This window comes from Mandrillus leucophaeus, unplaced genomic scaffold (assembly GCF_000951045.1).
Source record: "Mandrillus leucophaeus isolate KB7577 unplaced genomic scaffold, Mleu.le_1.0 Scaffold137, whole genome shotgun sequence".
In the NCBI taxonomy this organism is placed as follows: domain Eukaryota; kingdom Metazoa; phylum Chordata; class Mammalia; order Primates; family Cercopithecidae; genus Mandrillus; species Mandrillus leucophaeus.
Window position 1 is genome coordinate 2,254,050 of NW_012101332.1, and position 22,396 is coordinate 2,276,445.

The following is a 22,396-nucleotide window of genomic DNA, read 5'->3' on the forward strand; positions in this document are numbered from 1 at the left end:
GTGCGGAGCGCGGGCTTCGGGGGTCGGGCCCACGGGAGAAGCCCCGCGCCCGTCCCCAGTCTCCCTCCTGGGCCCTGGCAGAAGCTTCTCTCCGAAATCCTCCCCATGCCCTCGGGATTGCCGAAGGGCCAGGCCGGGGGCCCCTCCTCAGGACCCCATGCACATCCTCCTCGGAGAGCCCCGGAAACCCTGCCGAGCCCCCGTGTGCGCCCCGAAAGGTCCCTGCAGAACCCACCCCTCCCGTGGAGCCGCCTCCCCGAGCCCTTCGTGAGTCTCGGCAGCCTTCCTTGCAGACCCCCACTCTTTGGCCCCGAAGCCCCCGTCGTCCTCCTGTCTCCAGAAATAGTCCTCGGAGGCCATTCCTCGTCCATTCCACAGCGTGGCTCTCATAGCTGCTCCAGGAGCCTTCCTCACGAGCTCTGCACACCTCCCCAAGGCTCCCTCCGGACCCCTGTCCGTTCCAGAACTCTCCCCCAGAGCCCTGCCTCTCACAGCCCAACAGGCTCACCCGACTTCCCCCTCCCAGATCCTAAGAATTTTCCCTCCTACTTACCCCATTCCAGAAACCTCCTTGGAGATTTTCCGCTCATACCCCCTGCATTTCTGAGTCCCCCTCCCAGAAGTCCTTCAGAATGCCCCCGAAGAACCCTGATCATCTTCCCTGAAGATCTCCTTCCCATATCCCCAAAATAAACCTTCCTCACAGACTTTCTGAAATGCCCCCAGATCCCAAAAACTCACCTGGAAGACCCCATCCCACTCCCCACTATATTGCAACCTTCTCTAATACACACTCCCCCTTCACGTATCCCTCTGGATCTTTCCACAGATCCCAAAAGTCTCCCCCAGAGGCCTCCTGTCTCCCCCTGGTCTCACCACCCTGAAATGCCCTAGAGATCACCCTCAGGTAGCCCAACGATCTTCCCCGGGACCCCCTTCCCCACCCCCACTCATTTTTAAAGTGTCCAGCGATTGCCTGAAATCTCCAGAGGACTCTCAATTTCATATTTCAAAAGCTTCTTCCAAAACCCCTTTTACATACTCCACATATTTTCCAGTCCCCCACATCACACGCTCCAAAAATGGTTTAAGGATCCTGAAAACTTTCCTCGTGGTTTATCTCTCAGATCCCTTAGAACTCCCCTTCACTTACACTTCAGAATCCCCCCTTGCAGACCGGTTTTAGAGGAATTTTCTAAAGATCCTCCTCACAACCCCTGTAAGACCGTAAGATTCTCTTGGTGACCCCTCTGAGATGCAGGTTTTCAGGACCCCCCCCCACACACACACACAGCTTAGAGACCCCAGCAAACCCCTGGAACCCTCCTGATGTTGTTCTTTAAATCCCTCCAAGACCTTCCTGACACCCCCAGAACCCCTTGAATCAATACTTCTGCCTTACTAAGGGGCTTTTCTGGAGATGTCACTCCCTGAACTTGCTCACGCAGGTCCGCTAAATCCTCTAGAATCCCCTGAAGAAGACCCTCACACACACCTAATTTCCCCCCAAAATAACCCTCTGAGCTCCTGCTCTGAGAAAGTCCTAGAATTCTTTCTGAAAAACCCACTCCTCTGACACTCAGAAGACCCCGCCTTCCCCATGTACTCTTTCGGAGACTTTACTCAGGTTTCTCCTCAGCTGAGATCTCTGAAGAGTTTTTCCTAAAAAGATCACTCTGTCATCCCACTCCAGGACCAGTCTCAGAAGACCACACCTTCCTCAGACACTCTTTAGATAATTTTCTCACAAATTGCCCTCCATCAACCACCCACTCCTAGCGCTTCCTGAGACTTCCTCAGAACTTCCCCTCAGATTCCACTTCTGACATCCCCAAGAAACGTTATTCAGTACCCTATCAAATTTACCCCCTCGCTTTAGAATTCCTATTTACACCATCTCATTTCCCCATTCTCTTTCCTCTGAAGTCAACTCAGAGACCTTTCTCAGGGGGCCCCCTTTTCCTAGTATCCCTTCAGAGGCCCCCAACATTCTCCAGACTCATCACTCAAGAGCCTCTATGTTTCCTTGTAAAGATTCTTGAGAGACACCTTTCCCCACCCCCTTGAAATCCCAATGCTCCAAGACCTTTCTTTCAGACCATTTTTCTCAGGTCCCATCCTCATAGACCCCTGTTCCCTTTCAAGATCAAGAGACACTTAACACCCTCCTTAGAGACAGGATTTTCCCCATTTCCCTTTGAGAAGCCTTCTTCCTTCTCCCCTTTGAGAGCCTCCTCACCAAAGAATCCCTTCCACTATAGCAGTGGTTCTCAAAGTGTGGTTCCTGGCCCAGCAGCAACCACATTTGTTAGAAATACACATTCTTGAGTCCTACTCAGATCTACTGAATCAGAAAACCTGGGAGCAGGGCCCAGCAATCAGAGTTTTTAACAAACAATCCTGGTCATTTTGATGCACACACAAGTTTAAGAACCTGTGCCCTTTAAGAGGATTTCCTTTTCCCCACAAAAACCCCCTGAAAGATGCCTCAGGGTGTGCCTCTGTGCCCTGCTGCTCACTGCTATTTTCCTGTTTCCCAGGAATCCCCTTTACAAAGTACCCATCCTCCAGAAAGATTTCTTACCTACCTTGAAAGGATCTTGGCTTCTCCACAAGGTTACTCCATCCTCTGAGCAGTTATTTCCCATTCTACTTTTGAATGGTTTCTTTTCAGATCTTCCTTGGTGCTTTCTCTTTCTGGCTATCCCTGCAGCCCACTCCCAGCCTTTGGTGCTTCTTTAAATTGCTGCTTCTTTGAACACACATGTCCATCTCTTCTTGTCCATCCGTTTCTCCACATAGGCATCCTCCCCTTAAGGCACCCTCAGGAGGTCTTTTCATTCTGTGTCTTACTGCCCAGACCCCTCCACCCCCATTGTACCTCTTAGAACACCGCTCACCTTCAACCTTGTAGTTTTTAATGTACTTGCCCACTCACCCTTACTGGACTAGGAACTCTGAAAGTACGCGATGTGTCTTGTTCTTTGAATCCCACAAGGTGGGATCTACCCTTTATAAGTTACTGGAAATCACTAGAGAATAAGCAACTCTTCCTTCTGCATTGGGCCAGAAATCTCCAAGTTTCTCAGATCTCACTCCGCATTCAGGTTTAGCACACTCTCCCTGCCCCCTCCTCTCCTCTCACCTCCCTTTTTATCTCCACACAGCACCCTTTGCCTTTCCCCTTGCCATACTTGCTCCTGTCTTTGGGACTTTCTTTGTGTTGTTTCCTGATTCTGAGCTACCCCAAGTCCTTTGCCTGGTGACCTGCCTCACCCCGTCCTGGTTGACTTCTCTTAACAGCCCCTATCAGCTGCTAAGTCTGGGGCCTCCACAGAGCTCTGAAGTTTTTTCAAGGGATTCTGTTTCTCTCTAGGGCCCAGAAGGGGAAACAGAGACCCCAGGGTAAATACTGGGGCCTGCCTTCAGGGAGCTCATAATACCAGTAGGGGGCTTGGGCATGTACAGAGCAGAAAATGAGGTACAAATTATATGCTGTAGAAATTCAGCAGTGAGGGGGAGCCCTTTACTTGGAAACTTCACAGAAAAGGTGGTATTTGGGCTGGATAGTGTTCCCTGGGAGTTGGGACAATCATGGTGCGTTAGAGGCAGAAGAAACAGCTTAAGCAATGGATCAAAGACAAGAAAGCCTCCTGATCTGTCACGCATGGTATCTCTTGTCTTCACCCAAAAGATAGAGATGAAAGAAGACAGATTTTCTCTATTTGCATTGTATTTGCCAACTGCACTTTAGTGACCTACAGAGTAGTAATAATAATGACCACTGGTTTTTGAATGCTTGCTAACTGCCAGGCACTGTTTAAGCACTTTACAGGTATTCATAGGAACCCTATGAGGTTGGTAAACTACCATTATCCTCATTTTGCATATGATGAGATTAAGGACAGGTGGGACTAATAGAAGGTCTGTGGGCACTGTCCATCCCAAGATGGTAGTGCCTTGGGTCAAAAAGTTGAATTTTTAGTTAAGATAGGTTTGGCTGCAATGGGGTTGTAGTTGTTAGGTATGCAGACCCTGGGTCTGGACAGGATTTGCGTCCCAAGTTACAACTCACCAGTTTTGTGCCCTAGGACACGTTACTCCTCTGGTCTTTTAGTTTCCACAGCTTAAAAAAAAAAAAAAAAAAAAAATGAAGGAAATAATGATACTCTACTTCATAGAATTGTTATGAGGATTAAATAAGTTAATACATGTAAAGTACTTAGAACAATGCCTTGCCCGTAATTGCAATGTTAGAAGAAAAAAAAAAAAAGAAAAAAAAAACTCGTAGCCAGAACTCTAAAAACATGAAGTGATAGAACCTTAACTCAAAGTAGTTTAAGGAAAAAAGCGGGGGATTAATTGGCTCTTGTTACTGGAAAGTCCAGAGCTAGGTTGGCTTCAGGCCTACTGCATCCAGGTGTTCAAATAATTTTCTCAGACATCTCCTCCCATTTCTCCACTGAGTTAGCTTCATCTTCAACAAGCTTCTGCTTTGGGTAACAAAGATGGTCCTCAGCAGCCCCAGGTTTTAACCCTACCTCCTTGGAAAGCCTTAGTGGAAAGAGAACTCTTTCTTGAGAGTCCCAGTTTGAAAATAGTTTCTTCCTTGAATAGATGTGAGATTATGCCAGAAGATCCTTAGAAACATATTTTGGGTTCTGTACCCTGCAACTCAGTCTCTGGCTTGCTGAGTCAAATAGGCCTGTGATTCCATCCCATGAACTTTCTGAGCATTGATGGTAGTCTGCCTCCCCACTGTCCCCCAGCCCCGGTCATCATCTGCTCTGTGATGGTTTGGGTCTAGAGAGAGCTTATGGCTGGTCCGACTCAACCACACTTTGCTTTGGGATATCACGGGTGATATGAGGTGATCAGCCTGGCTTGATGGTGGCCTCGGGGAAGCAGAATCCAGGAGTACTGGCAATACCCTCACCACCGTTTTAGGTTTCCAAGACACAGAACTTTGGAAGAGAGTTAAGTAGGGTTGCTGTGAGTGGAGTTTTGTTTGTTTTAGTGTAAACTTGTTGAATAGAAGCAGGTTCAGGGCAAGTTACAGAACAGCAGTGTATGGAGTATGCAAGTCTCAAATATCTCCAGCCTGCACTCATTCATTAAACAATGCTTGGAGGCACTGTTCTAGGTACTGGAGACAGAGCAGTGAATAAAACATTCAAAGTCCTGAAATTCATGGAATTTATATTCTGATAGGGGGAGTGAAACACAAAGAAATCAGAGAGTGATTCATGCTATGAAGGAAATAAAACAGTGTGAAAGAGAGGGTGGGAGTGGCCACTGTAGACAGGGGGATCAGAAGAGGCCTCTTTTGGGAGGTGACAGTTGAGCCTGATAACCAGAAAGATGAGAAGGCACCAGTTGTAGGAAGATCTGGGAGTGGAACATTCTAATCTAAGCATTGCTACATGCAGAAAAAGGACCTCTGCAAGGTGGGAAAATTTATTACAGATATTTATTGAGGGCCTGCTATGTACCACGTGCTATGGTAGAATTGGAGATGTAGCAATGAATGATATAGCTATAATCTTCCCTTCTCTCATGGGTCTTATAGTCTAGGTGTTTTTGGAAGAGCTGCAGCCTTTGAAGAAACATCTCTTAATGATGATATCATAGACTCGTTCCTACTGGGGAGATGAGGCAGAATGGGGCACAGGTGAGCCCAGATCTGATTGATGAGAGGAAACTAACCTTGTGACAGTCTGGGGAATAGCATTTCAGGCAGAGGGGTCAGCAGGTGCAAAAGCCCTGCGATGTGTTCAGGGAATAACAAGGACCAGTATGGCTAAAGCCTAAGTGAGGGAGAGGGGCGAGGGGTTGGAAAGGCTGACAGAAGCCAGATCACTTGGGGCCTAAGGGCCACAGTGAGGAGTTTCTATTTTCATTTAAGGTGATTGGGAAACTATTAGAAGGAAGTTTTTGAAAGCAAGACAGTGACATGATCTGATTAATTTTTTTTAGAAAGCTCACTTTGGTTTCTGGGAGGAAAACAGAGGGTCAGGACAGAATCAGGAAGGAAAGTTGGGAGACAATCCATTTGTCCAGATGAGAAATGGTGACATAAATGTGGTGGTGGTAGTGAAGATGGAGAGAAGCAGATATATTTTGGGTGTACAGAAAACAGGACTTGATGATAGGATTAGAGAAAGAGAGGAATCTAGGATAGTAATAATAGCCAAGTCATTTATGCCTCACAACTCTATGAGAGTAGGCACTATTATTATTTTCTGTCTTCCTCCTCAATAGGTACTATTATTACACCCACATTACAGATGACAAAACAGGCACAGCAAGGTGAAATCACTTGCCCAAAATTACACAGGTAGTAAGTGGCAGGCTTATATTTCCAACCCGGCAGTCTGGTTCTAGAGCCACATAGGTTTGGGGAAAGGTAAGGAAGGCATGTGTAGCTGACATTAAGAAAAAGGAAATATCAAGACCTAATGACTGGGTCTTTGGGAAATGGAAGAAGTCAAAGATGACTCAAAAAATGTCTCAGTTGTCCACAGAGAGGTGATAATTGAATCTACAGGAGTTGATTACATTCCTAAGTGAGAGAAAACAAGCATTAAGAAGGGAAAGGAAGCACAGGATAAACTTTTCAGGGGAAGGGGTGTCAAGACATTTAGGAGTGGGAGGAAGAACACTAGCTTCCTCTCTATTGCAGAGTTTCCCAGAGCTCCCCATACTGTGCTTATCTTCGAGGAGGCCCTGGCTGGCTTCTCTCCTCTCCCTCCCTTCCCCAGCACCATTCATACAAAAAGCTCATTCTCTGCTAATGCAGTGGTATACATGTTTTGTGTACATATTTCAGGAGTTTCTGAAAGTAATGGTTGGTTCTTAGAAGTTGGGCTCCCTTGGCTTCTGATAGTCTCTTCTCAGGTTATGAAAGTGAGTTAACCCTAGGTAACTAGCCTGTTACCTTGTTCATGAAGTGTCAGTTCCTCAAAGGCCTAGGTCGTGCTGTAAAAAGAAGTAGGAATGGGTAAAAAGGCAGATAGGATCCCCTTATTTATCCAGAGATGTTGATATTAAAGGGCCCTTAGGCCCAACTTTTACCATGTTGCCCAGGCTGGTCTCACTGGGCCCAAGCGTTCTGCCCACCTCAGCCTCCCAAAGTGCTGGGATTACAGGTGTGAGCCACCATGCCCAGCTTCGTTGCATTGTTAAGAGCAAGCAAGAACTCTGAAGCCAGACTACCTGGCCTTGAAAATCTCAGCTTAGTGTGCAGTCTTGGGCAAAGTGACTGCTCTGTGCCTCAGTTTCTCCATCTGTAAAATGACAATATATTCGTATATGTATGTAATATATTTTTAAAATACAGTTTTGGGAGTCAAATGTGCTTATCTGTGGAAAGCTGTTAGCAAAGGGCCTGACAATGTATGATGTATGAAGACATGCTAAACATCGTGATTGCTATTGAAATGAAGTATAGCGGAGGGAAAAAGCATCATGCTAGTTATTTTTAAATACATTGTTTCATTTAATTCTTCTAACAAGCTGCATTGAGGAAGAAACAGAGTTACTTGCCATAGTCAATACAGCAAGTAAGTATAACAGAGAACCAGGATTTAAGCCAGGTCTGACTCCACATTCTGCTTCTGAATGAAGAGAGCTGGCCTCCAGAGGCGCTGTTTATGGGCATATGGGCCTTTTCTCACTGGGGCAGAGAAGAAGCCCAGAGGGCAGTTTGCCCTGGAACATCTTAACTTTTTTTTTTTTTTTTTTTTTTGAGACAAAGTCTCACTCTTGTCACCCAGTCTGGAGTGCAGTGGCACGATCTCAGCCCACTGCAACCTCCACCTCCTGGGTTGAAGCAATTCTCCTGCCTAAGCCTCCTGAGGAGCTGGGATTACAGGCGCCTGCCACCATGCCCAGCTAATTTTTTGTGTTTTTAGTAGAGACAGGGTTTCACCGTGTTGGCCAGACTGGTCTCGAACTCCTGACCTCAGGAGATCCGCCCGCCTCGGCCTCCCAAAGTGCTGGGATTACAGGTGTGAGCCACCTCACCTGGCCTTTCTCCAGGTGGGAGTGCAGTGGCACAATCTCAGCTCACTGTAGCCTTGACCTCCAGAACTCAAGTGATCCTCCCACCTCAGCCTCCTGAGTAGCTGGGGCTGCAGGTGCACGCCACCATGCCTAGCTAATTTTTGTAGAGACAGGGTTTTGCCATGTTGCCCGGGCTGGTCTGGAGCTTTTAGCTTTTTTTGTTTGTTTGTTTGTTTGTTTGTTTGTTTTGAGACAGGGTCTCACTCTGTTGCCCAGGCTGGACTGGAGTGCAGTGGCACGATCTTGGCTCACTGCAACCTCTGCCTCCTGGGCTCAAGTGATTCTCCTGCCTCAGGCTCCCAAGTGGCTGGGATTACAAGTGTACTCCACCACACCCGGCTAATTTTTTTGTAATTTTTGTAGAGACAAGGTTTCACTATGTTGCCCAGGCTGGTCTCGAACTCCTGAGCTCAAGCAATCCACCTGCCCAGGCCTCCCAAAGTGCTGGGATTATAGGCGTGAGCCACTGCGCCCAGCCTTCTTAGCCATTTTGTTAACTTCGTTTGCCACCTCTGGAGGGTGGTAGGGGCTTCCCAAGAAGATCACTTGGACCTCTTCAAGTATGGCTGCAATATTGCTGGGCTGTTGGAGAGACTTTTGTTATAGAGGTCCCCCTCTTGTGTCTTTCCTCAAAGGCAAGGAGTCATTTTTGGTAACATGAGGACAAAGAGACCAGACCAGTGGTGAATTCTGTTTTGCATGGGAATTGTCAAGGCTCTTCCAGTTTTAACTGAAACCCAACTCAAACTGGCCTAAGTCAAAAAGGAATTTATTCATCTATGTAACTGAAAAGAGTGGGCACAAGGGGGAGGCTTCAGGCTAGCTGCATCTAGGTTTTAAATCATGTGAACAGACCTCCCTTTCCCCCTCCCCCATCTCTTGACTCTACTGTTACCTGTGTTAGTTTCATTCTGAAGCAGGCTTCCACCATGAAATAGAAGAGGTGGCAACTGATGACATCATGAGACGATGTATAATCTGAGCAACCCTAACCAGTGACTTATTTTCCTTAGTAGTTCCAGCAAAAATCCAGAGAGGACTCTCCTTGGCCAGGCTTTACCCCATATCCACTTCTGGAGCCAAGAAAGACAGTTCCTTCTCCAAGGGGAACCCAGGGTGTTGATACTAGAAGATGGAAGTGGATACAGTAAGATGCTGCCACAGTGAGATGCCTCACACAGATCTCCCTCTGTCACTCCAGCCAAGCACATGGGATAGAAAGTAGCAGGCGGCCTCTGGCCCTTCAGTGGAAGAGGGCCATTCAGTCCTCTCCAGTTAACATCTAGACCAAACACAAAACATCCTTCTCTCATCCAGAAGACATAGGAACCCTTCCTTCAGGGATGATTTTTTTTAACAGTGAAATCTTAGAAGTAACTGTTTCACTAAAGCCTCCAGTGTTTACTGAAGACTGTCAGAATCATCCTCCATCACTAGATCTTCTCCACCAGTCATATTCCCTGAGCAGTGGGGTGGCTTGAAGGTATAAACCAGAGAGGCCCAAGGGAGGGGTAGTTAGCAGACTTCTGGTCTTTTTCTAGTTTGTGCTCATCTGTTCCAAGGACCACAGGTATGTTTTCTTCTGTGTAGTCATTCACTGTTGTTCTAATGTGATTCGTTTCCCACATTTGAAAATAGGGGGATTTTACTTTAAAATCCAGACATCTAGCTCCTCTTTAGTGGGGAAAAAAAAAACAACTAAGACGTAACAATACTGGACCCACATTCCTTCATGGTAACAGTTGATAAGAGGTGGATAGTGACTTCTCCCTTTAGACCGGGTGTGGACTTTCCAACTCACCATAGTCCCAGTTGGCCTGCTTTGTTCAAAGCCTGGCCTTCTAAGCGTCATGTTTGAGACCCCATTATGTCCCAAAGCTTTGCTTCTATCATTTGGCCTAGGGGGAAAAGCTGGATTAATGTTTAGTCAGCAGCTTATTGGGTGGATGGAAGTGGGGGAACAGTGCTATTGCTTAGGAAAAGTAACAACCCAGTAAAAGAATTTATGGGAAAGAGTGTGCACAACTTTGGTCTGTTTGTGGATTTGGTCGTTTTTTTGCTGTAAATGCTGTTGGCATATCAAACCTCCCGTCACAAATGTTCCCTCTGAAATAGTAACATGTCCTTCTATCTTATGAGTTGCCACCCAGTGAAGGAATCCCTCCCACTCCCAAGGGATGTTCATCCAGCCTCCGCTTGACCACTTCCAGCAGCCAGGGAGCTTATTACCTCCTCACATGGCAGCCAGTTCCATTCTTGGACAGATGCGTTATTTTAAAATTCTTCCTTATGTTGAGGCAGCTGCTGCCTCCTTGGGACTGAAAGCCACAAAATGCTGGAGCTGGGAAGGAAAACCGATTTTTTTTAGGCGCGTGAGCTACCACTCATCCACCCTGCATCCAGGGCAAACATTGATAATTAATCACAGCACTCTTTCTCACTGAGTCAGGAAGTATGCTGCCTTAAAATTGTTTTTCATTAAATTCTTTTTTAAAAATTACAAAAGCAATATGTATTCACTTGCAGCTAGTGAAATAGTACAAAGTTATATAAAGATAGTGTTAATAATCCCCCTGTTTCTCCAAGATAGTGTTGGCAGCTGAGGGTGTATTCTTCTATACATTTATACACATACAGACATAGATATTCATATATAAGATATATAAGGGGTTTTGTATGTGGCTTCTTTTAATTTAAAAAATGGCATTATATTGTACATATTACTGTGTAGCTTGTGGACACCCCTCCAAGTAATTACAGATCAAACATTGTATATAGGTTTGTTTTTTGTTTCCTTTTCTTCTTTTTGAGATGGAGTCTCGCTCTGTCACCCAGGCTGGAGTGCAATGGCATAATCTCGACTCACTGCACCCTCCACCTCCCGGGTTCAAGTGTTTCTCCTGCCTCAGCTTCCCAAGTAGCTGGGACTACAGGCGCCCGCCACCACACCGGGCTAATTTTTGTATTTTTAGCGGAGATGGAGTTTCGCCACCTTGGCCAGGCTGGTCTCGAACTCCTGACCTCAAGTGATCTGCCTGCCTCAGCGTCCCAAAGTGCTAGAATTAGAGGAGTGAGCCACTGCGCCTGGCCAGATTAGGCGTGTTTTTAATAGATATGTTATATCATACAATGTGGGATCTGCCCCAATTTATTAATCATTCCCCGTTAATGGATATTCCCATTCATTTCTTCAGGATTCTTCTCATCGCAGTGCTCCAGGCAGCCAACTACCAATCGATTGGAGTTAGCCTGTGAGGTAAAACCTATTTGTCATGTCTCACCCAGTCCAGCTCCTTGTCATACATTATAGAGAAGAGAACAGACTAGCTCCGTGATCAAAGTGAATCGGTGGCTTGGGGCAGGACTAGAACTGAATTTTCTTGACTTTCAACATTTCCCATATCCCATGTTGTCACTCCCTTAGAATCATCTACCCTGCTTTTCTCCTCTAGAGTAAAAGAACAAATATAATTTATCTTCTGTGTGCTACCTCTTCAGATATCCAAAGTCAGTTATGCCATTCCCCTTAAGTCTTCTCTTCCCTAGAGGAAATCTCCTCAGTGCCTTCAATTTTTTTTTTCTTAAAACAAGGTTTTCAAATTCCTTTGCCATCCTCTGAGCTGTTCCTTCTATCTTGTTTCCCCCCAGGGCTGTAGAAATCCCAAGTGTGGCTTCCACATTCACTTTCTATAGCTATTTATTTATTCAATAAATATATATTGGGCACCTTCTGCATGCCAGGCACTGTTGTAGGCACTGGCTGACTGTATGGCTTGCATTTTGGTCAGTAGAGAGAAACATAAATAAGGTGATACCTGAGAGTGCCAAATTATATAGGAATGAAATAGTGTTAATATAATTGGAGGAGAAACTCCTGAGATTGGATGGTCAGGGAAGCTGTCTTTGAAGAAATGGCAGTGAGCTGAGACCTGAATAACAAGTAGGAGTCAGCCTCTAGGGGAAGACAATTCCACTGAATAAGAAATAATTTGGTACAAGATGAGGTTGGAGTGGCCACAGGAGTCCTATAGGGCTGTGTAGGCCAAGATAAGAAGTTTGGAATTTGTTTAGTTTTTTTTTTTTTTCTTTTTTCTGAGACAGAGTTTTGCCCTGTCACCCAGGTTGGAGTGCAATAGCGTGATCTTGGCTGACTGCAACATCCACCTCCCAGCTTCAAGTGATTCTCGTGCCTCAGCACCCCAAATCACTGGGATTACAGGTGTGCACTAGCACGCCTGGCTAATTTTTGTATTTTTAGTAGAGATGGGGTTTCGCCACTTCGGCCAATCTGGTCTTGAACTCCTGACCTCAAGTGATCCACCCGCCTTAGCCTCCCAAAGTGCTGGGATTACAGGCAAGAGCCACCACTCCTGACCTTGTTTAGATTTAATTTAAGTGCAATGGGAAGTCATTGGAGAATTTTAGGCCAGGGAGGTGACATCTGATTTCCCTTTTAAAAAAAAAAATTGCTGGATGCTTGTTTAACTTGGAGCAAGGTTTCATTTTCCCTCATACCTTTCTTGCTTCTTACATCCAAAGGGATTGGCAACCAGGCCAGTTCCATCTGTTTAGGGGCCCCACAGGGGATCTGTGAGGCAAGTCACAGCTGTTGCCTAATGCACCCCACAGCCCTCCTCAGCAAGCACAGGGAAGTTCAGAGAGATTTGAGTAGCTCCCTTAGACCTGAGCCCAGTAGGTTCAATGGGTCTTTGTATGAAGTTCTCAGTCCAGGGAACCTTAGTCCTTTGGCAGCCAGAGGGGAATGGAGCTGAATGTGGTTTGAGGATAGCGTCAAGGGCACTGGTTGCAAGAGAGACAGATGGAAGAAATGTTGAGTGGAGATATGGAGCTCAAGACACTTAGAAAAAGGCTTCGGAGTAGTGTCCAGAAACCAGCCAACTGAAAAATAGAGCTGTTGTTTGCCTAGTTGGAATAACTTTTCTGTAGTTCCTGCCTAAGGGGGATTTGGACACTTTGCAGCTTGTGAGTTTTTGACTTTTGATCTGTCCACTTCCCCTCAGGTTGGCATTTTCTTGGCTTCCAAGAGGAGCCTGAGACAAGCTGGCATCTCTGGAAGTCAGGGGGACTTCCCAACCAGAGAGTTTAGGTTTGGAGCAGCCTTCAGGTGAATTAAGAGGACAGGGAGCGATTCACCTCAGAATAGAGATGAGTAAAATCTGATAAATCAGGGCTATATCTTTTCCAGAGTCAGGGAGCTGTGTTAGAGGGGGCGAGATTCCCTCAGCCTGTTGGTGATCTTTGAAAAGCCCTTTGTCCATGCCCACACCTGATAGATACCCAGCCAGTTACTGATCAGATGACTGGCTGCATACCTGAGATCTCCACCAGGGTCACTACCCCACCATCCATCCTCTGCCAGCATTGCGGGACTAGCTTGAAGTAATTTAGAGAGCCCTTGGAGTTCTATCAGTAGGTTAGCAGATACACTGTCTAGCTCTCAGAAAAGGTAGCCAGAAACCAGCAAGGTCAGAGATGTGCTGTGCTTAGTCATGTCACCTTGGGCCAGATCGCCATCAATTCATATCTTTTCTCATAATTTGCAGCCTTCTATTTCCCACTTCTGAAAAATCTTTCCAGTGTATTTTCTGTATTAAATCCGCTTCCTTTGACACTATAACAGCCAGGTGTGGGGGCCAACATCTTCTTGGTCTCTGGGATAAGCATCTGAGTCCCAGTCACGCCTTTTCTCTGGATCTGGAGGTTTGGGTGAAAGTTGCTTTAATATCTGGTGTTGGCTTCATCTTTCTTCCAGGAGCTCAGCAGAGCAAGTACCCTGAAAGAGAAAGGCATGAGGCCTTCATGCCCCCTCAACCCACACTCACCAGGCAAGTTTCAGCCCCTTCTTTCTGTTTGACCCCTTTGCTTCCTTTTTCAGGAGACTGGAGAGGCGTGGCTGGACCAAGACCTCCCCCCATGTGAGCAGGCTTCCTCCTCCCCTCACAATCGTTGCCACCACGCCCAGAAACGTCCTTAAGCCCTGGCCCTCAGGGGAAAGGTAACAGGAGGCCAGAGCCGGGACCATGTGACGGCGCTGGCCCTCGCCACCGCCGTCCCCCCACCCTGGCCCCAGGCCCGGCACCATGATGTTCCGAGACCAGGTGGGCATCCTCGCTGGCTGGTTCAAGGGCTGGAATGAGTGTGAGCAGACAGTGGCCCTGCTGTCACTTCTGAAACGGGTCACCCGTACCCAGGCCCGCTTCCTGCAGCTCTGCCTGGAGCACTCACTGGCGGACTGCAATGACATCCACCTGCTGGAGTCGGAGGCCAACAGTGCTGGTGAGTCTCCACCCTTAGAGATGGGAGCACAGCAGGAGGGAGACCTGGAATAGATGTCGCATGGGTAGGGAGGTCAACTCAACAATGGGGCTAAAATGGGTTGTAGGCTTGGTGGGTGGGGAGTTCCTTACTTCCTAAGTTATCATCATGGGTTTTCTGGGACTGTGTTGCCATAAATCGTCAGGCATGGCATGGTGGACTTATGGGAGAAGGCAGTGCAAACTGGAAACTCCCCATAACAGGAAGATCATGTAGAGTAGCTTATGTGGGCTGCTGAAAGGAACAGACTAAATTAGTCATTATGAAAGGGGTATAGAAGGTGAGCAGTAATTAATTTCTTAAGCTTCAGGATATCAGGGCTAGGAGGTAATTTGAGAACTCTTCCAAAATTCATGTCATCCTATACTATTCTTTACCCTCAAAGTTAGGTTGGACTTAAAGCATAAGCAGCTTCCAGTTCCAGAGAGTTTTGAATTTAGATAGAGTTCATCCTGTCAGTTCCCTAAGTACTTATTAGAGAGGCAGTCTGTGTCCTGTGAGATTGGCATTGGGATGGGTGAGCCAGGCTTCTCTAAGACCTGTCTCTTAGGCCCCAGTTGTAGACAGGAGTCAGGCTAGAATCAGGGGCTACTGCTGAAGCTGTTCTGGCTGTGTGGGCCTCCACAGAGCTGGATGGAGAACTGTTGGCCCCAGTGCCAAGGGGCTCCATGCGGTTTGTCCAAATTAGTCACCCTAACTCTTTGCACCTTCTTCAGAATAATAGTTCATATTGAGCCCTTACAACAAGCCAAGTACTGTCTTTACTTGTATATTAACTTTAAAAGCAGTGTTCTTGGCCAGGTGCTGTGGCTTTTGCCTGTAATCCCAGTACTTTAGGAGGCCAAGGCTGGCAAATCACCTGAGGTCAGGAGTTCGAGACCAGCCTGGCTAATGTGGCAAAACCCCATCTCTATTAAAAGTACAAAAATTAGCTGGGCGTGGTAGCAGGCGCCTGTAATCCCAGCTACTCAGGAGGCTGAGGTGAGAGAATCGCTTGAACCCGGGAGGTGGAGGTTTCAGTGAGCCAAGATCGTGCCATTGCACTCCAGCCTGGGCTATGAGAGCAAAACTTTGTCTCAGGAAAAAAAAAAAAAAAAAAAAAAAAAGCAGTGTTCTTGTGTGGCTCTCAAGTCAGACTAAGTTTAAATCCCAGTTCTGTTACTTGCCATATAACCAAGTAATTTAACCTCTCTGTGCCTCAGTTTCCTGCGCGCCACCACACTTGGCTAATTTTTGTATTTTTAGTAGAGACAGGGTTTCACCATGTTGGTAAGGCTGGTCTCGAACTCCTGACCTCGTGATCTGCCCAGGTCAGGCTCCCAAAGTGCTGGGATTACAGGCGTGAGCCATCGCACCCAGCCAGTTTCCTCATCTTAAATTCAAGATGATATCCTGAGAAGTATGTAACCTCAGTAAAAAGAAAAGGAAAGAAAAAAATCAAGATGATAATTATATCTGCTTTCTAGGGTAGTTGTGAGGATTCAATGAATTAACACATGTGGCTGGGCGCGGTGGCTCACGCCTGTAATCCCAACACTTTGGGAGGCCGAGGCGGGTGGATCACGAGGTCAGGAGATCAAGACCATCCTGGCTGACACAGTGAAAACCCGTTTCTACTAAAAATTACAAAAAATTAGCTGGGCGTTGGGGCGGGCGCTATAGTCCCAGCTACTCTGGAGGCTGAGGCAGGAGAATGGCGTGAATCCGGGAGGTGGAGCTTGCAGTGAGCCGAGATCGTGCCTGGGTGACAGAGCCAGACTCTGTCTCAAAAAAAAAAAAAAAAAACGAGTAGCTTCCTACATGCCTGACATGTAGTAAACACTTAATAACTGCTAGTTGTTATTTTTAATGTCAATGACTCATTTGGTCCTCACAACAACCCCATGAGGTAGGTCCTGTCATTAGCCCCATTTTACAGGTGAGGAAACAAGCATGGGCTGCTAGGATTGGGATTTGGGGAGCCACACAGCTGCCTGGCCTCCCTCGTCTCCCCAGGCCCACCTGCCTTAGCATCAGTCACCTTTATTTTACTGAGTTTTTATGTGGAAGTCACAGAAGCAGCATGATCATAGCAGGAGACGGTTACTCAGGCCGGGTGTCACATCAGCTTAGTTCCTAGTCTGGCAGTAAGTTCTTAGTCCTAGACAAAGAGCAATAAGAACCCAGCTCAGCTGCAGCAGGCTCAGAGCTCAGCCATTTCTTACCCCTGCCACACTCTCCACTACTCTAATACTAAAGGCAGGAGTTATGTTTGTGGTATAACTCTGCCTTCAGAGTAGGGGCTCCTGTGGGGCAGGCCAGTGTTTTACATAGCTTCGTCACACATCCCCACTGCCTCTTCCTGAGCAGGCAGTTGGATTCCCACTGGGTGCCACTCTTGGCTGTATATCAGAATCACCAGTAGTACTTGGTAATTTGAGTATTTTTAGTTTTTGCTTTTGTTTTCAGAACTTGTAGTAAAATCAGATAGTACAAAATGTGAAAGTGAGGTTTTTCTTCCAGACTTCACGTTCTCGTTTCCTTATGTTTTATGAGATAAATTCCCTGCATATATGAATGTATACATATTCTCCTTCCAACTTTGTCATTGTTTTGTCTTAATACGTGTGGCCAAACATGCATATTAGCTGGTTTGGTTTTTTTCACTTACCAATTGATTTGAAGATCATTCCATATTCAGCACATACGTCTATATCTTCTTGTTAAGTATTTATTTACACCTCACAGCAACTCTGTAGGGTGGGCCCTGTTACTCCCCCATTTTACAGAAGAGACTGAGGTCTGGAGATATTCAGTGACTTGCCGTGGGTCACACAATTGGTAAGACGTAGAATTCAAATTTGACTTCAGAATTCTTTAGAGGTCTTGACCAATAGACTCCTCCACATGGTACATGTGGTCTTCCTCTTACAAATAGTGATGTAATAAGTACCCTTGAAACATCTCTAGGATGAACTCTTCAGATTCCGCAGAACTGCTAGTTTAGAGGTATATGCAATTAAAATATTTTTTCTCACTACATTGTGCTTGAAAGACATGCTGCATTTTATACAAATAACCTGAGGACCATTCCCAGACAGTTTGCAATGGGATATTGGTGGTAATGCCTAGCCAGGGTTGAGAAGTGCTGTGAAATGAATTGAATGATGAATGAATATATGAATCAAGGTTTTTATCCATAGCCCCATGTCAGATGGTGAGAATATAACTAGCTGGTACTTAAATAGGTGGAGAGGAAAGGAGAACTTAGAATGAGGGAGAGCCGTGGTGTGTTCCAGAGTCAGCAGGAAGCCTGCCGGGACTGGGGCAAAGCATGAGTTGAAAGAGAAGTGATCACAGAGGTAAATTCCGGTAGAGTCTTGAATGCCTGTTTTCTAGTAGACCTACGGGCTCTAAGACTAAGAAGGCAGGTGCCTCCTGTCTCACTCCTACCCTCAAGTAGAACCCCACCTGCCTTATTTGTAAGGAAGGTGCTACTTTCTGGGCCTGGAGACCTGCCTCAAAGAAGGAGCTGTTCATACTCTTGTTTCTCCTCTGGTTATTATGGCCTTCCCATTCCCTGGTGTTTCTCAGACTTGCATCATCATCAGAATCACTGGGGACAGGTGACTGTTAAAATCCAGATTTCTGCCCCCCATAGACCTACTAAATCAGAATCCTGAGGGGATGGGCCTGGGAATGAGTACCCAGGTTCTTCTGCTCACCAGGTAGTGTGAGAGGTGATGCCCTGCTGGATGATTCATTTGTTGTGAGACATGAGACACCCAAGAGTTGTAGATCCAGCTCTCCACTAACACCTCTTGTGACCTGGGTCAATCCTGCCTGACCCTCTTGGGCCTCAGGATCCCTATTTGGACAGTGAGGGGGTTGTTCTGGTACTTTCCAGGTACTTCTTGGGCTCTGAAATAATGTGTCAAAGAAGACAGAGCCTTGGGAGAGACCCAGCACATTCTTCTAGGGCAAGAGTTCTTAATATTTAGCGGATAGACCACTCAGAAAATCTTCGCCTCCTCCCCACTGTCCCCAAAAAGATGCATACCTATTCCACAAACCAAATCTTGAGTTCAGTTGGTTCACTAGTCCCCAGTTAAGAGTTGCCTGTCTCCCTGGCCGGGTGTGGTGGCTCACGCCTGTAATCCCAACACTTTGGGAGGCCAAGGTAGGCGGATCACGAGGTCAGGAGATCGAGACCATTCCGGCTAACACAGTGAAACCCCATCTCTACTAAAAATACAAAAAAATTAGCCGGGCGTGGTGGCGGGCACCTGTAGTTCTAGCTACCTGGGAGGCTGAGGCAGGAGAATGGTGTGAACCCGGGAGGTGGAGCTTGCAGTGAGCCGAGATCGTGCCACTGCACTCTAGCCTGGGTGACAGAGCCAAACTCTGTCTCAAAAAAAAAAAAAATAAAGAAAAGAAAAGAAAAAGAGTTGCCTGTCTCCAAGCCCTTCTCTTTTTTTTTTTTTTTTTTTTTTTTGAGACGGAGTCTCACTCTGTCGCTGGAGTGCAGTGGCCGGATCTCAGCTCACTGCAAGCTCCGCCTCCCGGGTTTACGCCATTCTCCTGCCTCAGCCTCCCGAGTAGCTGGGACTACAGGCGCCCGCCACCTCGCCCAGCTAAGTTTTTGGAATTTTTTAGTAGAGACGGGGTTTCACCGTGTTAGCCAGGATGGCCTCGATCTCCTGACCTCATGATCCGCCCGTGTCGGCCTCCCAAAGTGCCGGGATTACAGGCTTGAGCCACCGCGCCCAGCCTCCAAGCCCTTTTTTAGCTTGGTCCCTTCAAACCCGGAGAGCTGACCAGTGAGGCAGATCCCTTGCTTTTTTCTGGGTTGTATCTCCATGTCCCACAAAACCAACCTTACTACTTCCTCCAGTTCTCCAGGAAAATCTTGGGTCTGGGTCAGAGCTGCCCAGTTGCCTGCTCCCTGCTCAGATAGGTCAGGTAGCACAGAGTTCACCTAGGTGAGTATGTCCCTAGCTTTGTGTTAGAATCCCCCAGGGCCTTTCTAAAAATAGTGTGAAGCCCAGGTCCTATCCCTGGAGATTTAAAGCTCCCTGGTTGACTCTTCTGTGCACCCAGTGGAGAACCACTTGTCTTGATGCTGACGCTGATTCTGAGTAGGCCCAGGAAGGTGGTGAGGATACTGTTGTGTGACCTACTAGAAGTGGGGAGTTGGGGCTTATAGCTGTGGAAAGCCTGGCCTAGGTCATTGCTTCCTCTCAGGCAGCTGGGAAGGTATAGGGAAGTCCTCCAGCCCGGGCAGCCAGCATCAGTTTCATGGAAGAAGGACCTGAGGCAACACCTAGAAACAGAAAAGCAATATTCAAAGGGTTCCTGGAACAGGGAAGAAGGGGTCCCGGGTTGCCCCTTGTTGTAATCCCTGTTAGTTCTCCAAGTGCTGTCTTCCCTGCCTCTTTGGAGCTAGAACAATAACTATTCCTGGCCCTCTCCTTTGCCCTGATGCTGACTTGGACCAGAAGGCTGTTCCTATGGACAGGAGGGAGGAGACTGGGTTCAGGGGAGCTGAATTCCACTTCCCTCCATTGTCCTGTAACTTCCTGGGAGACATTTCCTACATTTTCTTCCTCCTGTCTTCTGAGTCAGTCCCCATATCTAGCAAGTTTAAACTCCTCCCTCTCTGGCTCATTCAGTCTGGGTGGGGAAACTGAGGTCAAGAGGGGGCAATGGCAAGTGAGTCACCAGAGCTCAGCCCTGGCCTCCACCCTCCACTTTCAGGCTCTGCTTGACAGTTCATCAAACAAATTGTGAGCCCCCTGGTCCTCCCCCGTGTCGTGTTGTGTGAGCTGGGGTGAGGCAGAGAAGGTCATGTTTAGAGCCAAACCCTAGCCCCTCTGACTGGTGCCTGAGGCTACTACAATTGTTGTACCAGGCCAGTACATAAAAATGGGTTTGCTCTTAGGGCAGTCTCATTTGGTCCCTGTAATTTGCCAGGACCCAGGGTCGTGACCTGCTTAGCTCGAGTCACCTGGCCAGCTCTGCCCTGCTGCCACTACAGCCAAGGAGGACATTTATACGCACAGTCTTCCTCGACCTCTCCATGTTTGCAGAGGCCAGGTTTGCAGCTTGGTGAGAAGCAGCCATTGGTGTCATAGCATTCCCCAGCCTCTTCCCCCATCCGCCCACCTCCAGAATTTCATCATTGCTTGTTGTACATCTAGCTCCAAGGAACCAGAGATGTGTCTGTTTTTGGTAAATAACTGTGTGAAATTCCCCACCCCTGTCGGGAATCTTAACGGGAAGGCCCAGATGTTCTCTTGTACATGAGCTGTTCCCACCAGCCCTGAAACAGCATGGGCTTTAGATTCAACCAGGAGCAACAACGGTAATAGTTAAAATGTACTTGAGCACTTACCACATGCCAGGCACTTTGCATGATTGTCTCATTGACTCTTTACAGCAACCCTGTGAGTTAGAGGCTTTACAGTCCCCATTGCACAGAGGAGGAGACCAAGGATCAGAGAGGTTAAAGGACTGGCCCACAATTATATTGAGTTAGGTCGTACAGGCAGAGCTAGATTTTGAACCCAGCAAGTTTGCCTGTTGAACTTGTGCTCTTACTTAGGTATACTTTGCTAGGACCTGAGACAGAGTACACCACTACCTTCCAGGGGACCATCTGGGTTCGATTGAGCAGGTATTCGTTGGGCATCTGCTGTGCCTCCACTCTGGGCCAGACTTTTTCTGATCTGAGCAAGAAACTAGAAGTTCCATCCCCACCCATTATTTGTGGCCCCAGCTGGGCTCACCCCAAGGGGTCTGAGGCTGCACAAATTCCTTGGACCAGTTCCAGTACTCACTGATGCTTCTCAGTCATGGGAGGCCCGCCCTCCCCACCACCACCACACAGACACATGAACACACATTTCCCCAGAGCCAGCCTCCATTTGTCCAAAACCACTCTCCGCTTTCTCGGCAGCAGAACAAGGTCCTGCATTGAGCCCAACCCTTGGGGCTGTTCTGTCATGTCCCCTGGCAGTACCAGAGAAGAAGCTGTGTCCCTTAGCCCTGGAGTCCTGGCAGTACTCTGGAGTGGGGAAAGGACTAGACAAGGCTTCTCTCTGTCCCAGATGCCTCTGGCTACGCTGCAAGGGCTAAACAACAGCGATTGAGAGTGTCAGGGTAGGGCTGGAGGGGCAGGCTGACTCGACTCTACTGGAGAAGAGAGGAAAACACCCGTCATTGAGCCACAGACTGAATACTTACTGTGGGTACGCTGTGTCAGATGCTTTACATGCATCATCTCCCTACATTTTCTCAGCAGCTTTATAATCCTTACTTTACAGAGGAGGAAGCATATTGCCCAGACAACTATGTGTGTGTGTTTTTGACTGGGATGCATATCATTGACTTATTTTTATTTTTATTTATTTTCATTCTTGACTTTCTGTCCCTGATGGGAATCACTATCTTTCTTCTTTCTCATCAAGAACTGAAAACTGTAGGACTAAGTTATCAAACAGGGGTACCACAGAGTTCTTACTGTTTGATCCAGTACCAGGTGGAGTTGGGAGGGCAAGAATGACAAAAGTTCTGTGACTTCAGGAAGGCCTATTCTGCCCTTGGAAAATGGTCTTTAGATGTGGAGATGGCCTGAAGGACAGTTGCATAATCTTGGCAGCCGGTTCAAGTGAAGACAGACAAGGGAGTGAAGTTTCCTAGCTTTGAGTGGCAGATGCTGAAGGGGATCTGGAAAGTCAGGGAAGAAGAGAGACTTGGGACTGGAGAGATAAAAGGTTGTGAGTAAAAAGTTCCTCCCTAGCTGGGCATGGTGGCTCACGCCTGTAATCCCAGCACTTTGGGAGGCCGAGTTGAGTGGATTACAAGGTCAGGAGATCGAGACCATCCTGGCTAACACGGTGAAACCTCATCTCTACTAAAAATACAAAAAAAAAAAAAAGCCAGGCATAGTGGCGGGTGCCTATAGTGCCAGCTACTCGGGAGGCTGAGGCAAAAGAATGGCGTGAACCCAGGAGGC

At 47.2% G+C, this 22,396-nt stretch overlaps 1 protein-coding gene across 2 annotated transcripts in view; it reads left to right on the forward strand.

Moving 5' to 3' along the window:
* Nucleotides 1–22,396, forward strand: part of SAMD4B (sterile alpha motif domain containing 4B) — a 62,692-nt gene that overhangs the window by 13,085 nt on the left and 27,211 nt on the right. Inside the window, exons 1-4 of one of the 2 annotated variants that reach the window (XM_011973366.1) lie at nucleotides 5,569–5,671; nucleotides 9,078–9,634; nucleotides 11,259–11,320; nucleotides 13,961–14,361. In XM_011973366.1, the coding sequence (XP_011828756.1) occupies nucleotides 14,166–14,361 (196 nt within the window). In that variant the 5' untranslated portion in view covers nucleotides 5,569–5,671; nucleotides 9,078–9,634; nucleotides 11,259–11,320; nucleotides 13,961–14,165. Of the gene's footprint in view, nucleotides 1–620; nucleotides 623–5,568; nucleotides 5,672–9,077; nucleotides 9,635–11,258; nucleotides 11,321–13,960; nucleotides 14,362–22,396 lie in introns of those variants that run through there. The other variant, XM_011973367.1, reaches the window with a different exon arrangement.